The sequence below is a fragment of the Solanum stenotomum genome, chromosome 11 (genome assembly GCF_019186545.1).
Source record: "Solanum stenotomum isolate F172 chromosome 11, ASM1918654v1, whole genome shotgun sequence".
Lineage (NCBI taxonomy): Eukaryota > Viridiplantae > Streptophyta > Magnoliopsida > Solanales > Solanaceae > Solanum > Solanum stenotomum.
The window spans coordinates 83,043-99,645 of record NC_064292.1 but is presented as its reverse complement, the minus strand read 5'-3'; the positions used below and the strand labels follow the sequence as shown (position 1 = coordinate 99,645).

Sequence of the window (16,603 nt, the reverse complement as noted above, 5' to 3'; positions counted from 1 at the left end):
ATTAATTAGAATTTTTTCTTTAAAATTTTAATTTTAATTTACTTATTTTTGTTAAATATTTATTTTATTTATATGTTATCAGGCATTATTTTATAATTTTTAAAATAATTACTAAAAATAATAAATTATTTGAAATAATTATTTTTAAAAAACACGATAGATAATTGGAGACCGAGTAAGTAGAAATGAATTTTCTATATGTAAGTATACGTATTTAATTTTTGACAAAGTTAAACTCAGATCCCCATACAAGTGGCACACTGTTTAATGCGGTGAGCACTATCATTAAATTATTTATATTAAGATAAAGACGAGGAAAATTAGTTAATCCTATCATATGCATCGGGAGAATCTTGTTGAAGATAATATAAATAAATAAATATTTACTTTTTAAGAATTTAAGTTTCTTATATGAGACAATTATATAACTAAACAAATTCAAATACTTGGATTACAATAATGATAGAAGGTAATATATACACCTGGAGTTGTCTTTTAATTTCTATCGTGCCCTATACTATGAATCTATAGAAGTCTGTGCTTTATAGGGCATAACCTGTGTTTAATGGTGTCTTTTTTTTACCTCAGACATAATTTGTACCTTCAGGCACAAGTCCAATAGTATGAACTAGTATAGTATAACTTGTACAGCAATTTTTTATTTTTTTTAATAAGGGTAAAAAATTGTCTTGCGAATCAGATAACTAACATTGAACTAATTCCCCAGGGCAAACATTTTCTAGTGAGAAAAAGTCATAATTAAAAACACTTGGACAAGAAAATTTCATTAAATGAGTAGTAAGAACAAACCTTTTCTACTTGTGAAATCTTGAAAAGAGAACACCGCACTGTCTATATTACATCCTTTTGAAGTAGCCAAAAAAATATGGAAATATACAAGTCTTTGAATGAAGATCATACAACTTGTATTGCTTAGTGAGGCTGTAATTTGACCTGCAAAGATTTGAGGAAGGCTAGTCAAAATCTTGCTTATGCCGTTGTATGCACCAGCAAGTAGCCTTCCGTATGGAATTCCAAAAATAGCACGCCTTGTTTAGTTAGTTACACAGCAGCTTCAAAGTTGCAGAGAGATGAATATTTTTCAATTCACTTATTTTGTGATAGACTTTTCCTTATGAACCACCTGGGACTTTAGTTTCAGCCATTGCCTTCTCTTTTGTCTTCAAGAAGCTTCTTGCATAAAGGGATCCAAACACGATAACCTGAAAAAAGAAATCAAACTAGAATACTTTGTTTTTTTTATATTTTAAGTAAAACCAACAGAGAGACGACGTTGATGCTTACAGCTCCGATGCATTGCTCCCAGCTCAAAGGATGGCCAAACCACAAGCATGACAGTAAAATGCTCACCAACTACACAAATTTAATTTAATTAGGTGCCACAGTTTTAGTTTAGAGGGAAGAAGACAATTTTTTGAGAACTATTTCTGAATACCTGTCTTGTGGTCATTATGGTTGCAAATGTTAGAGCACCAAATGTGCGGATTGTGTAAGAAATAAAAAACTGACTTGCAGTTGCTACCTGCAACCGAAACACATTATCAGTTCGTCCTCCCAATTTCTCCATTGCAAAAGAAAAAAAAAGTAATTGGTTTCTTGACATGCATCTTTCAGTAACAGCAAGGTTTGGTAACACAGATACTTGTGAAACCAGGATAACTGTTTAAGCAAAGCAACTCTACAGGGAACTTACAGTCGAAAGCAGAGCAATATCAAAGAAACAATCATGATGGCGGCATACAAAATCTATTGCCATGAGAAGATTGCCTTGCAAAATTAGACCTGCATGGAAAACAGAGAACAGAATCCAGTTAGTATCTAGTCATTGGATAAAACCTATATAAACATCACAAGTAATATAAAGCGTAACAACATTAGTTATAATCAGTAGTACCTGCGGTAAAAACTATAACTAAATAGTAGGAAGCAGGCATAAAATTAGATATAACCAGTAGCCTGCATTGTGTGTGGATGTTTCTGCTGAGTTTATAATCCACAATCATGTAAACAAAAGTGCATAATAAATCCTTTATAGTAAAATATTGTGTAAACAATGATATCAATACCCGAAATCTTTTGTAAATTCACAACTCATTCAAAACCAAACATTACTGTAGCTTGGAAGCTAACCAATCAGCATGTGTGACAAATTTTCTGTGACAAACTTTAAAAATCATTATTACATTAAAGATTTTGGGTAAAACATTAACCACAATGAGGTACCTAAAAATAAAAGCCACAATCTTCCGTCCTATGGTGCACATGAAAAACATAGAGTCAACTGGATATATCATGCTCAGTGAGAAGACACTCTAAACAACAGAATGGTTCAGCAAACTATCTTCTGGAAGTGTAAAGTGAATTTCTCAAATGTCCACCAAATACACACTCAATAGTTGCAAAGGCCTTTTTTTAAATGGTACTGTATTCAATAGTTGCAAAGGCTTGTTACCCAATTCCAAAAAATTAGATCTTACCAGTGAAACTAAGAAGACACGAACAGACCGTTGTATAGAATATTTGATTGTGTATTTCCATATCATAGCCTTTAAAAAGTTTGTCCTGAAAAGTACTCGTGAAGCCATCAAACCTGCGAGATCAGATGACTGATAAAGCTTGTAACATCCCAGAAAAAATATGCAGACACCAGCAAAGTGCAAACATTCAATTTCCTAGGAGGAAATAACAATATATGGTGTTGCTCCTTTAACAGATAACTATCTCAACAACCTAAAAAGCAAAATTATATCCTGCGCAAACCATCAAAAGCATATTGGCACGATCGTTCTTTCAAGAAAAAGAAGTCTTCCATTGAAATATTAGTTGTCCCCCAAAAAAGGCAGGGAAAAGACGGAACAAAACTGAAGAATGCAAAAATTGCTAAAAGTATATTTTCTTTCTGATGTAAAATTTTGTAGATGTGTTTGTCTTGAGTATTTGATATATATGTGACTCGTGAAAACCAGGATATTTTTAATACTTTAGTTTATGTTAACATAAAAAATTTCATTCTGACATGCACCAAATAACCTTTCTTGCATTTGCACTTCAGTGGAGGTGGAGAACCATGATTTTGACCATTACATTTCACTCAGGTGTTTTCACAATTCTTCAGTTGACCAATTAATTAGGCTTTGAGGGTTGGACCACAGCATCGAAAAGTAGAATTATCCAATTGACAGGGGAAAGACATGGAGTAAATTTGAGAATGAGAAATAAGTAAAAAAATATGATCCAAATACAATTTTTAAACAGAAATATTTTTTTGACAGTAAATATGATTTAGAAAAGGATTCAGTCAGTCATTCTTTTGGTGATATAACAGAATAAGTGAGATGATGCAGTGAGCAAGTAAAAGAGAAGCGATCAGTGTGTAAAATTTCAATGCACAATATCAGTCAAATTCACACTATGAGATGGTAAGTTGAAAGCCAACTTTCTACAAGGTCGGGTACTCAATCTTCTTAAGGAAACAAATCTTGACATTTAGCAAATCCAGATCCGTAACTTAGCATTTTGTTAACCCAACAACTAAAGGTTTAAAAATGCTGGAAGATTATGTGAGTTATAATTCATACCCAAGATAGCCTATCATCAGAGAAACTCCCCAGACTGTGCTTTCCCTTCCTCTATTGAAGGGACTGATGTCACCTGCACCCTTAGACCAAACACAGAAAGGCAAAAGCATTACCAAGTGGAGTAATCGTAGAAGCTAATGCAAGTCCAGAAATTAACAAGCCAAATACAAGCATGGCTATCAGCCAATCCGAAAAAAATTCTTTCAGTAATAATTTTACATGAAAAATGGAATTAAGCAGTAAACAGGAAGTACACATCATTAACGAATTCTGCAAGCTAGAGCTTCTTTCTAAAAAATTAATCCAGTCCTCTCTACTAGTTGGGGTATTGTTAGTGCTCCAAAAATATACAAAAACATGAATTTAGCAAGCATATTTATTTTGTAGAATCAGTAAAAACTATGAAAACTTGTCAATTGCTGGTAATAATATACAACAAATGGTTTAGGTGACACAATTAACAAGATAAACCGCAGCATCCACTTTAGCTTTTCCAAATCAATCTTGTGCCTCGTGGCAGTTTTCATTCATTCTAAAATATGGAGACAAAGAACTACCCATTCTCGTAGAGTTGTAGGGAGGTATAGCACAACACCTCAGAACTTTGATGTTGCTTGCAACTTGCAAAGAACAACAAATACTCCCACTGTCCCATTTTTTGTGGCACCATTTGACTTGACTTGACACGGTGTTTAAGAAAAAAAGGAAGAATTTTGGAACTTGTGGTCTAAAACAATTCTTAGATATTTGTGTAGGTGAAAATCATTTCATTAAGAGTAAAATGGATATTTTAAAGTTAAATTGTTACTAATTATAGTAAGGTAACATTCTTATTGGGACGGACTAAAAAGGAAAGGGTGCCACATAAATTGGGACGGAGGGAGTAGAAAATCTTGTTAAATGATCTCTGTGAACCAAAAATCCTGACCATCATCTAGAGCTACAACCATTCCACAGTGAGGACATGCTCTTTAAACATGGATGCTATATTTCTGTGTTGTTGGAGGTCATAAATAAGAAGTATGTTGTAATTTTAGAATTAAAAAATAAAGAATACAAATTATCTATGATATTTCAGTTCTTAAAAAAGTTGAATTCCCCAAGGCCATTATACCTTCTAATTAACCCATGTTCTATGTGAGTTCACATTGACCAACTTTTGGGACTAGATTTAAGGAAACAATAGCTCATGCACATGAAAACTTCAATATATTTGATTGTTGACACTATTAAAATGAGCAAGTAACATAAAACACAAACAAGAAAATAACTGTTTCACCTAAGAACCTAGTGAAACCATAGTTTAAGAGATGTTGTACTCAATGACTGCCCAAATAGCAGGAGTGCTGCAATATCAAAGTGCTTGTGTCTCAGCTAGTTAATAGGTTTGATAGGATGCTTGGACGCCATGACTCCTTGGTGGTGAAATTCAGTTACTTATGCAAGACTCAAGGGCTCAACCGTTAACATGTTTGCTAGAAGTCTCTTCTGGATAGCCAGAAAACTATGACTTTGAGATTTTCAACTTGGAGGACCCTTATGCTCAACAAAAGAAGAAAGCACTGGGGCACCATTGTGCAGTTTTCAATAGTGGGAGCATGAAGTTTAGCTTCAGGAAAGTTTAAACTTAGGGGTCGGGCATTCTGGGTAGTTTTATCAATAATAGGAAAAATAATACGCTCTGAAACTTGAGTTTATTGATACTTAGGTATCCAATCCAATCGTTGGACTTTCCAACTGCTTCAGAGACTAATTAAGTAGTGCAACATAAGTTTGGCTATATGTATACTTCAATTTTCCCAACAACCTCGTTAACTAAAATGTAGCAATTCTCATACTCAACTCAGGATGCAAGTTCAGATCTTTTAGAAAGATTTGTGAAGAATGATCTTCTTTGTATTTTTGGTTAATTTGGAGGGGAAAATTAGTATCATTTGAGGGTCTGGAAATCCTTTATGGAGTTTTCTGACTTGTCCCCTGCCGCCAAAAAAAGAAAAAGAAAAAGATATATGAAAGACTAAGTAGCAGGTAGATATAATCAGAACTGAGAGGTTGAACAAAGAAATCATTTCTTGAATTTGAAATTGAAGGCATAACATGATCTCATGTGGATAACAGGCTGATTTACCAGGAGGTGCTTTGAACATCAACAGTCAACGGATGCATCATCATCTTAAATTGGTTTTAAGGTTTTTTTGTGTTTTGTACTGAATGAACATGGAAAAGCATGAGATCATTCAGCAGTTCTCAAAGATGATGGAAGACAAATTCAGTAATTAAAAGATGATACCATGGTTGACATTAAAAACACATCATTTATGAAATATTTTCGAAAATGTAAACATCATTTATGAATGTTTGACATGATCAATATATTCTGAAAAGTGAACAATTCTTGAAATAATTTGAGAAAGTAGCAATTTGTATAATATCCAACAGGAAATTCAAAACAAGATATTAGTAATACCTGATACAGAATAAATAATGAACAACCCAGAGTTACTAGGAATGCCAAAAGATAGTCCTGTCCTTGGTACTTCTTTTGCATAATGATAGCACCCCAGATCTGCATCAGCACAAAAGGAAAAGAGAAAACATCAACTAGAAAGGACAGTTAAATATTATGGTCTGTCTACACAAGAACATTGTAAGCAAGATGACATCTAATTATCAGATGCCTTGAAGAAAATTATACAAACAGACTTTTCCAGTGTCGGGGGTTAAAGGGTTCTTGGTTTGCTTTATTATATCTAATATGACACACAACCTAGCAAACTCCAATAGTTTTAGTGTTGCAGTAAACTTCAGTAACATACCTATTAACCAGACAGTTGGATTTCAATTAAGAATGAGTAAAATTCTAGAATTAAAAAACACAAAAGGATTTTCAAACTTTAAAGTACACCAATATGATATCATGGATGTGACTAATTCCAAACAAAATGCTTTGGCTAAGCCTAAAAATAGCAATACCAAAACTCAAACACGTGCAATAGAGCTTTATTCATGTATATATGAGAGAAGTCCAGACCAAGAGGAATTGCATGCAGTAGTTACTAAGCAATTACAGCAATCTATCCAGCAACTTAACTTACCATTACAGGTATCATCTTGGCACATTTTGCCAGGGTTTGAACAGGAAAGCTAACGTACTTGAGAGCCTGAAGAAAGAAGTCATCACAATAGCCAGTGCTTCGTTATATGACAAGTTGATAAATCTTCTAATGCTTTTCACTCATTTTTCAGTTCCTTCTCCAAATGTTCTTAGTTTACCTCATACTGACAAGTAGTTGTAAGGATGTTAGAAATAGAAACAACACCATATTTATAGAGTGGAGCTACTGGGTCCAAGGCCTTCTTACTTGCCTGAAAATTAAAAAGAATAAAATGAAAGGAGCAAAATGCAAACTGTTTTTACAAATTCCTAGGAATAACAAGTAAATCAGATTAGAGAAAACAGAAGAATATTTGCAGTATTATATAAGCCTTCTGCTCTTAATACACAAAAGAAAGTAGATGAACAAAGCCAGAATCTCTCCACTACCAGTAAAACTCCGGCAGAGACCGCAGAGGTGGTAATCCGATTGCAAAAGACAAGAAACAATGAGTACGAAAAAAATTCTTTGTTCGGTCCGTAGGGAACTCTCATGATCTTTTCCTGCATGTACAAATTCCATCACCATGTTAAAAATAGAAAATACATATTATTGTAAATACGAGAAGCAAAGATGTTTTGTTTTACCAGTACACAATGGACAGAAGCGTCAAGTACTGCAGAACATATATATATGCTATATAAGCGGATGGTTAAACAGGCAATTTCACTGATGAAGCTACAGAAAGAAATTGAAAAAAAAAAAAAAGACAGAAAATGAACATATGCTTGGCTACTGGGATTCCCTTTTTAAATTAAACCAAATTTTCACTTAAGAAAGAAGCCTTTGGGAAGGAGGGTCAATCGAGGAACTAGATCTTAAAGTGGTCATCAAAGCAGTTTGCTTTTACAAAGGTACTGTGAGTCTCTGGTTAAATTACAAGCAAAACTCTATGAAGTATTGAAATGACAAGCAACTAGGAAGCAACAAATTGTGCAGAGATATTAAAAGGTCTTTAGTACCCACTTTCATCATGCTGAACAGAAAAGACAAAATATGAGCCCTATGATAATGCCTCAAACTTACAGCTGGACTTTACCAAATTTGAGCTCTTATCAACTAATGGAAAATCTAAAAATTGTTATTACATGTGCAGACAGTTTCCCCTAGCAGATAATTGTAAGAGAAAACATGTGATTTTCTCCCCACCTTTGGGATTACATTGGGTATGTTGTTTATGTTGAGAACATGTGATTTACTGACTCGTTTGTGCATATTATTAGTAAACTGCCTGAGAGACTCAGCACTATTGCAAGATGTGGCCCCACTGAGTGATACACAATATCTATACCAATTAATCAACTATGTCAATCCCAAACTAGTTGAGGTTGAATGGATGAGATTTCTATGTCCAAGTACAGAAGACTCATCATACTTGGAGTATTTTTACGCTAGTCATCAACCTACAATAGCCTTCACTTTAATTTAGGCATGGGACGGACTTTGCTCTGGTAATTCCAGTCTCATAATCAATAGATTCATCTGATGAGAGAATAAATTCCCTCAATGAAACGTCTTTGCATGTCTTGAGATGGTAATTTCAATAGCTTAATTTTAGTTAACCTACCAAATAAGCACTTATTTTACGAAATACTTTCTCCGCAAACAAAAATGGGTGACAATGTTATACAATCCAAAAAATATGTATGCAGGCAGATGAATAAAGTGAAGCAGCTCAAACTTTACTAATATGTATATGTGATTCGGCTATTTTTTTGGAAGGACTTTTTTATATTTTATTTTATTACGTGTGTTCACATGTATACTTCTTGTATTGTGAGCCATCGCCTCCTTTGCTGCAATATTACTTCCTCATCAAAAGAAAAGTTCTTTATAACCGTGCTTGTACTAGGTGATCTTCATATCTTACAGCTTTCCCTGTTAAATTTTTAGGGTCCTCACCTTAAGCACAAGTCTTTTTTTTTATAAAGACACCATTAAGCAGAAATCTTGAATACAACAAACATTTACATTTACATTTACATTTTTGCACAATTCCAGAATAAATCTCAAATAAAAATTCTTAATATTAAATAGGAAAGACTGAATGATACACTTATCCTGTTATATCACACAAAATATTTTATTAACTTGTCTCTGTTGCATAGAGGTCAAATTATCATAGCAGCTAAAAACTAGTCATGAGAGAAGAAGTTATAAGAAGCTCCACCAAATCACTCAAAAGCCCATCCAAACAGATGAAAGCATCATTAGAGAGAACCATACATTACAAATAAAACTTCAAATGTCTTAGTTTTAGTTTGTTTTGTTTTGTTTTTTTTTTGGAATGGTAAGTATTCATTCAAATGTCTTAGTATTAAAAAACCAAAAGCACATTAGACAAGAAATTTCTATACTTCTTTTAGCTAAAATACCAAATCTATTTTGCTCAAACTGCAAAAAAAAAAAAACTTTACCATTACAAAATTCAATGCAAGCAGTTAGAGCTTCCTGCACTTCTCCACAAACATCACAAAAGGCAGTTACTTTTCCTTTTTTTTTTCTTTTCAAGTATGAAATACATAACTATCAAACTTCTAATTGTTTCTCCTCATTTTCTTTTAGGCATCATACAATCACTAAAATCTTTAAGCCTAAACCCTTCAACTGTTATATTAGCTTCACCTATCAAAACAAGATGTATAACACATACTAGTTCTTGCAGCGGTGCTTATTACGCTTGTATTAATCGAACACACACACACACATTGTGAAGATCATGATACAGCAGAAGCAGCACACCTGTAAGATGCCATAAATGACGAGAGTAGACATGATTCCAACCACTGCAAAAGTTCCTTTGGCTATCTTGTTCTCCTTCAACGGCAACAACGGTGGCTCCGCCATATCCCATCCAATCACCTCCGCCGCCTCCGCCGCCACCAGCTCTATTTATCAAAACAATAATTAAAAAAAAAAAACAAATTAACCTAACAAGTCTTAGCATGCGCGCAGATATACATTTATTTATTTATTACAGATGTGCAGAAGCCGGAAATGAGAAATGTATAGCTAACCTTGGATGAAGAAACTCTAGAATGTCCGTCGGAGTTCAAAGTTGCGCTCGCCGGAAAATCAACTCCGATAAGGAGAGTACTATCAGAACTTGGAAGGTGGAAGAGAAGAGTGAGATTTATATAATATGAAGATGTCAAGGCAATCGCCGGCGAGTTTACGTTTTCCTCTTCTCGTTTTCCTTTTTTTATAATTTTGGTATTTTCTGTAACTTCTCCTAGTGTCAGGACACGTCAGATAGATGGGACCTACTAAATGAGTGACGACTATGTGGATTGTGGGTAAAGGGTCATATTTGCAAGTTTCGGAAATTATAGTGGGTAAGAGATAATAATTACGGAAACTATTTTATGACTTAATTTCAAATATATTACTTAAAAGAAATAAATTAGTTTACAATAAATTTATTTATGTTTTATTTACATAAAAATAGTTAAAAAAGTCACATGATCTATACATTATAGCTTGTTAGAAGTATACATATTATATATAGATTATACATAAAGTATACTCTTGATCAACTTAAAATCATCTCTAAAGAGTTCCAAATTTAAATATGAAATATTATCATGTTTCGATCCCAAATTTAAATATGAAATACTCTCGATGTTTCGAATATTTTGATATATGTGATTACTTGATATTAAAATGAGATATCAAACTCCTTGATAGGTGAATTCAAGCCTCCAGCCTATGTGAGTAAGATGTTGGATCAAGTTAAAATTATGTTTGATTTTAAAAGTGATAATGTAATTGTGGACAACGAGATTTTATTAAATACAATCTGTAAGTAATTTATATTTAGCAATATTAAGCTATATTGTTTCGGATTTTCAAATATCAAATGGCCATAGACAAAATTAATAAGTAACGTTAAGTTATTCTTGTAACGTTTAGTCTGATCTTGTATAACGCACAAAAAAAGTTCATTAAAGGTAGACAAGTTCACTTTCTTAAAAGTGATGGTATCATGTTCTATGATGCCATAAATCAATCTTCAATAATTTGAAATCTTAAGATATTCCAATAGATATTATATATGAACCACGATTTGCTAATTTGATAAAATTATATAAAAGTTCGGAAAAGTATAAGGGAAGTTTCCAATAGCAAATTTTAGAACCAAAGAAAAGAGCAACTAAATTATGATATTAAGTAAAGATACTACTTGTTCTTTCAAAACAAGATAAGTAAATCTAAGACAGATACAATTCCCAGAGCAACTTGACGGATCAGTTTGGTGGCGGGAAGAAAATCTCTTCTGCAGTTCTCTTGGAGCTGAATAGCTTCTCAACATCCGGTGAGACCTTGAAAGCAGCCTGCAGCACTTGTGGGGATAGAGCTTTCCAGGTTGAAGTCTTTCCAGCCAAGTGAGTGAATATTGGACTGTCAAATAACAAGATAGTTAGAATAATCTGTTTTAGCACGTTATAATTTGACATAGACAATGTACAAAAACAAACATACTTGGGGGTAGTGATAATGGAGAACCAATCCATGCCATCAGGATCACCAATTTTTGAGACAACACAGAACCTCGGAACAATGAAGAGATTACCAGCTTTGAGATGTGCTTCCAGAACACGCTTACCATCAGGGCCAACAACCTGAACTCGACCACTGCCTCTCACAATGTAAGTAACCTGAAGGGCTGAGTCACATGAAAAACCGGGAGAGCACATAGCACTTCCATCCAACCTAACAAGATCAGCACCAAGTCCAACTTCACCAACCAATGGCAAGTTCTTGGTATTCAAAACAACCACCTTTCCACCACCCTTGATATCGACATCCAATGGGGCTTCCTCACAGTTGAGAACCATACCATCCCTGTTGGCTTGCTTAGGCTCGGGCATTTGGAAGCCTGCATCCAGCTTAACAATCCCCTTAGCAGTCTGGGAGCTAACTAGAGTCTTAGCAACACTCTCTTCTACATCCCATGCCCTGCTAACAAACTCAGTTGAGAAACCAGTGAAAATCCCGTTGGAGCCTGTCAAGTACATGTCAGTGAATGAACCAGCCTTGTGTGCAGTTTTGGTATCACCAAGGAAGAGAACCACAAGTTCAGTATCGTCTTTGTTGTACCACCATGTTACAACACCAAAAGGAAGAGCAATAGCATCACCCTTCTTAATGGTGATCACCTTCTCTTCTTTCTCAGGAAGAACAATTCCAGCAACTCCACAACCTGATCACATAAATATGGAGTAGTACTAAATTAAACAGATGTATACCCAATGCAACAAAGGCAAGAAGATGTTTAATTATGAAAAACGTTTTTTTAACAATATAGATGAAAACAAACTTCTAATTAGCTCAGCTCTGCCAATTTATATGGCACCGTTTCAATGTTTATGAAAAAAAAAAGCAGGATTTACAGTAACAGATGGATCATACAAGACCTAGATGATGAACCCAAACCAATCAAATCCAAGACTAATCTAACCCATAAACTCAAACAAGTAGAATTCCATCAAAACCCCATGATTCATAAACAGAATCCCCAAATAAGAATTTCGTCTAAAGATCAAAAATTGAAGAAGAACCCACAAATCAAAACAACAAAATACATGTCGGGAATAGAGTATTAATTCTAAAACAACAAAAACACAATAAACCCCATTAATCAGCAGAAAAAGAAAACCATTACGATTACCAGAAAAAAACAAAAAAAGCCCCAAATGGTTACCTTGAAGAACATAAGCGACCTTAGCAGAATCAGAGTAACGAGGCAAAGCAAATCCATTCTTTGACAGAGCAATTTTGGCAGCGCCAATATTTCCTTCCTTCAACATGGGAAGCTCATTAGGGCACCATGCATGATAAGAACCACCATCTCCTCCATAAATTTGCTTAGCCAACTTTGGGGTTAGATCAACATCCATATCTCTCTTAATCAAGAAAAACTAGAGAATCGAATCGATTAGTAATTAGTAAAAGCAGAAACAGAGAAGAAAATCAGAATGATTGTATACTCAATGAAAGTTTGGTATTTATAGACCGGAGATTTTCACTTCAAAATTAAGTAGGATTAGGACTTTAATTAAATTAAAGATAAGTAGGATTAGGACTTTAATTAAATTAAAGAGTTTGTGATTATACTAATGAGGAGGTTTGCAGAATTTGAGAGTTTTAGGAGGTAATGGTCTGTCACTAAACAGAATAAAAGTGTGATTAGGAGACGTGACTTATTGGTGGAAAATAATGGAGTGCTAATAAATTAAGGAAAATATTTCACGTGGATTATTTTTTAATTAATATGTCGGTTACTAAATATATATAGTTTTTGTTTCCAACAGAAATATCTGTAAATTTTATTTAAAAAACTATCCACGGTGTAAATTCATATTGTAAATTCTTTTCATATGAATTTAACTGAAGTCCAATTTTATTTATAAATAAAGCATAATATACATAAATATATCTTTTAACTTAACTTTCTTTCATATTTATCTTTTCAATTTTTAGATGTGTATAAGTATCATGTAGGATGTCATGTATGACGTGTGTATATATTTGTTCAACTTTATTAAGTGTATATATATGTGCACACTCAAAATTGAAGGATATAAATATGAGTTAAAGACCAAATTAAATAACATATATATGTATTATGTCTATAAATTATGAGCTGACTTGTTAAATTATAAAAAGACTATTTTAAAGGTTTAGTTTAGTGTCTCCAATCAAATGACGTGGCACAGCACCATGCCATATTAAATGAAGAAGTCAATAAAATCATGTCATATGTTAAAATGACATAACATGTGTAGTTTAATTAAAGACCAATAAAAAATTAAAAATAGGTCACATGTACAAATGACATGTTTCAACCAATTAAATATCGACAGTTCAACTTTATTTTAATATATTGTTTGAAAATAGTTTATCCCATCATAACATAAATTTTAAAAATCTCATCCTAATATCTTTTAAGTTTTAGATAATATGATTATATGTGATGATATATGAATAAAAAGATTAAGAGTTCAAGTTTTATTACGTGATTGATCATGAATGGGAATCAAGTCTACGCCTGAAGTAACATGCTTATACATAAATCTAATAAATAAGAAAATTTTATATTTAAAAAATGTAAAATTTAAAATAAGGTGAACACACAATTTTAAAGTAATATGACTCGACAAAAATAATACTCCAGGAAAACTTAAATATTAAAATATAGCATTGACTTACAAATATAAAAGAGAATCGTGATAGATAATTTAAAACGAAAAAAGTAATTGTATCTAATGTTAAACATTAACATGCAACATATTTTTCTTGCTCACCTTTATTTGTCATTTTTGGACGTTACGCGTCTCTTTAAAAATAATGATTAAAATGAATATTTATATCAATTAATATTTAGTCTTACATCTTGAAAAATAATTTTAGCTGAGTAATTAATATTAAGTGTAAAACAGAAAGAAAAATATATATTAAAAATAGTGGACAAATGAATAATTATGAGTAAAATATATTTTTAATAAAATAAATAAGTAAATAATGGATAAGTAAAAGTGAATGAATAGATAACCATGTAAAAATATACTCCATACTCCATGTAAAAGTGGATAATTAAGTAGGTGATAGTAAAAGTTTAGCCAAGTAATTAGGTTTGAATATTTCATACAAAACCACTTTTAAGTAAAACTGTATTTCCGCAAAGCCCTTATTCATCTATAATACTGTTTCCATGGCTAACGGAATTTTGGTATGCAATTTTCAGTCTATAAATACCAAACTCTCATTGAGTTTACCCTCACCTCTCTGTTTCTGCTTTTACTAATTACTTACTAGTACTAATCAATTTTCGAGATATGGATATTGATCTAACCCCAAAGTTGGCTAAACAAGTTTATGGAGGAGATGGTGGTTCTTATCATGCATGGTGTCCTAATGACCTTCCCATGTTGAAGGAAGGAAATATTGGCGCTGGGAAACTTGCTCTTACAAAGAATGGCTTTGCTTTGCCTCGTTACTCTGATTCCGCTAAGGTCGCCTATGTTCTTCAAGGTAACAATTTTGGGGCTTTTTTAATACTAATAGGGTTTTGATTTGTGGCTTGTTCTTCAATTCAATTTTTGGGAATCCTGTTGTTTTGATTCGTGGATTTGATGATTTGGGTTAATTCGTAATCTAGGGCTTGTGTGATCCATGATAAAACAATTAATTTGCATTTTGGTTACCTTGGGAATGTTGTTGCATCTATTATACATAGATGAGTACTGCCACTTAATTATAACATTACATGGATCTCAGGTAGTGGAGTTGCTGGAATTGTTCTTCCGGAAAAAGACGAGAAGGTGGTAGCCATTAAGAAGGGTGATTCTATTGCCCTTCCTTTTGGTGTTGTAACATGGTGGTACAACAAAGAGGACCCTGAACTTGTGGTTCTCTTCCTTGGTGATACCAAAACTGCACATACGGCTGGTTCATTTACTGACATGTACTTGACCGGCTCCAATGGAATTTTCACCGGTTTCTCAACTGAGTTTGTTAGCAGGGCATGGGATGTAGAAGAGAGTGTTGCTAAGACTCTAGTTAGCTCCCAGACTGCTAAGGGCATTGTTAAGCTCGATGCAGGCTTCCAAATGCCTGAGCCTAAGCAAGCCAACAGGGATGGCATGGTTCTCAACTGTGAGGAAGCTCCATTGGATGTTGATATCAAGGGCGGTGGAAGGGTTGTTGTTTTGAATACCAAGAACTTGCCATTAGTTGGCGAAGTTGGAACTGGTGCTGATCTTGTTAGGTTGAACGGAAGTGCTATGTGCTCTCCCGGTTTCTCGTGTGACTCAGCCCTTCAAGTCACCTACATTGTCAGAGGCAGTGGCCGAGTTCAGGTTGTTGGCCCTGATGGTAAGCGTATTCTTGAAACACATCTCAAGCCTGGTAATCTATTCATTGTTCCAAGGTTCTGTGTTGTCTCGAAGATTGCCGATCCTGATGGCATGGATTGGTTCTCCATCATCACTACGCCCAAGTATGTTTTTGTTGATCGATGTCAAATTACAATTTCTGTTATGCTAAAAATATAGATTCTAACCTTAACTAGTATTTGTTATGTAACAGCCCAAAGTTCACAAACTTGGCTGGAAAGGTTTCACCATGGAAATCTCTATCCCCACAAGTTCTGCAGGCCTCTTTCAAGGTTGCACCAGAGGTAGAGAAGCATTTCAGCTCCAAGAGAACTGCAGAAGAGGTGTTCTTCCCACCACCAAACTGATTGATTGCAACCAAGTTTCCCTACTTTAGACTTAGTAATAAGAGAGAGTAGTGGTTAGATGTTTTGGAATTGTGGTTATTGTTCTAGACCCCTTGTGGTGTTCGGAACAAGTATCTTCGCGGCTCTTCAGTTTTTACAATAATATCTTAGTTTAATTATATTGATCTGATCTTTTGTTATCTATTAGATGTACGTTTTAACTTTAAACAACTTTCATCTATTGGTGTACTTATTTCTCTTTAAGCTCTTTTGTGTTTGCAGCCTTGTTCAATAGTAGTCATGATCAACCTAAAGGGTGGTTAAATATTAGAGTCAATGATATTTAATGTAAGTTTTACCATTACTCTAACTACTGAACCTAATTTGATCAAAAGACAAAATTATGTTTAGTCTGGTTTACTTTTTTGGAATTTTTGATCAAAGTAAGCTATTATAAAAATCAATTACCAAAACAATATGTTTTTTTTTTATTTTACAAAACTAGTATAAACGTAGTTCACAGTAACGTTTTACGTTATATTTTATTCAAAAAAAATTGAATAACAAAAAGACAAAAATCTGACAGAGTAAACAGACACAAAACATTATTGTCAGTAACGTTTTAT

The 16,603-nt window shown here is 33.6% G+C and overlaps 3 protein-coding genes across 4 annotated transcripts; 1 reads left to right on the top strand and 2 right to left on the bottom strand.

Moving 5' to 3' along the window:
* Nucleotides 1-904: 904 nt before the first annotated feature.
* On the bottom strand, nucleotides 905-9,931 carry LOC125843853 (UDP-galactose/UDP-glucose transporter 5B). Of its 2 annotated transcripts, XM_049523065.1 has the most exons (12): nucleotides 9,772-9,931; nucleotides 9,497-9,642; nucleotides 7,144-7,257; nucleotides 6,873-6,965; nucleotides 6,695-6,760; nucleotides 6,067-6,165; nucleotides 3,600-3,679; nucleotides 2,499-2,611; nucleotides 1,715-1,803; nucleotides 1,457-1,543; nucleotides 1,306-1,374; nucleotides 905-1,223 (listed from the first exon to the last, which is right to left on the bottom strand). In XM_049523065.1, the coding sequence occupies exons 2-12, from the start codon at nucleotides 9,599-9,601 to the stop codon at nucleotides 1,134-1,136; spliced, it is 1,005 nt and encodes a 334-aa protein (XP_049379022.1). In that variant the 5' UTR covers nucleotides 9,602-9,642; nucleotides 9,772-9,931; the 3' UTR covers nucleotides 905-1,133. The 2 variants fall into 2 exon arrangements, with proteins under 2 accessions (XP_049379022.1, XP_049379023.1); XM_049523066.1 differs by lacking the exon at nucleotides 7,144-7,257.
* An 888-nt stretch (nucleotides 9,932-10,819) lies between these two features.
* LOC125843850 (12S seed storage globulin 1-like) lies at nucleotides 10,820-12,728 on the bottom strand. Its single transcript, XM_049523063.1, has 3 exons — nucleotides 12,459-12,728; nucleotides 11,237-11,957; nucleotides 10,820-11,155 (listed from the first exon to the last, which is right to left on the bottom strand). The coding sequence occupies exons 1-3, from the start codon at nucleotides 12,652-12,654 to the stop codon at nucleotides 11,002-11,004; spliced, it is 1,071 nt and encodes a 356-aa protein (XP_049379020.1). The 5' UTR covers nucleotides 12,655-12,728; the 3' UTR covers nucleotides 10,820-11,001.
* Nucleotides 12,729-14,467: 1,739 nt separating this feature from the next.
* On the top strand, nucleotides 14,468-16,216 carry LOC125843852 (glutelin type-D 1-like). Its single transcript, XM_049523064.1, has 3 exons — nucleotides 14,468-14,788; nucleotides 15,035-15,755; nucleotides 15,845-16,216. Exons 1-3 carry the CDS (start codon nucleotides 14,593-14,595, stop codon nucleotides 15,996-15,998), a joined length of 1,071 nt encoding a protein of 356 aa, XP_049379021.1. The 5' UTR covers nucleotides 14,468-14,592; the 3' UTR covers nucleotides 15,999-16,216.
* Nucleotides 16,217-16,603: the final 387 nt, after the last annotated feature.

Excerpts from the sequence above, each read along its gene's own strand:
- LOC125843853 (XM_049523065.1), bottom strand. The coding sequence starts at position 9,601 with ATGGCGGAGCCACCGTTGTTGCCGTTGAAGGAGAACAAGATAGCCAAA. Across the intron at positions 3,680-6,066 it reads CATTATTTATTCTGTATCAG|GGTGCAGGTGACATCAGTCC; the intron begins GTATTACTAATA and ends GTTTGGTCTAAG. Across the intron at positions 1,224-1,305 it reads GGGAGCAATGCATCGGAGCT|GTTATCGTGTTTGGATCCCT; the intron begins GTAAGCATCAAC and ends TTCTTTTTTCAG.
- LOC125843850 (XM_049523063.1), bottom strand. The coding sequence starts at position 12,654 with ATGGATGTTGATCTAACCCCAAAGTTGGCTAAGCAAATTTATGGAGGA. Across the intron at positions 11,958-12,458 it reads GGTCGCTTATGTTCTTCAAG|GTTGTGGAGTTGCTGGAATT; the intron begins GTAACCATTTGG and ends TTATGTGATCAG. Across the intron at positions 11,156-11,236 it reads TCCATTATCACTACCCCCAA|TCCAATATTCACTCACTTGG; the intron begins GTATGTTTGTTT and ends GTTATTTGACAG.
- LOC125843852 (XM_049523064.1), top strand. The coding sequence starts at position 14,593 with ATGGATATTGATCTAACCCCAAAGTTGGCTAAACAAGTTTATGGAGGA. Across the intron at positions 14,789-15,034 it reads GGTCGCCTATGTTCTTCAAG|GTAGTGGAGTTGCTGGAATT; the intron begins GTAACAATTTTG and ends CATGGATCTCAG. Across the intron at positions 15,756-15,844 it reads TCCATCATCACTACGCCCAA|CCCAAAGTTCACAAACTTGG; the intron begins GTATGTTTTTGT and ends GTTATGTAACAG.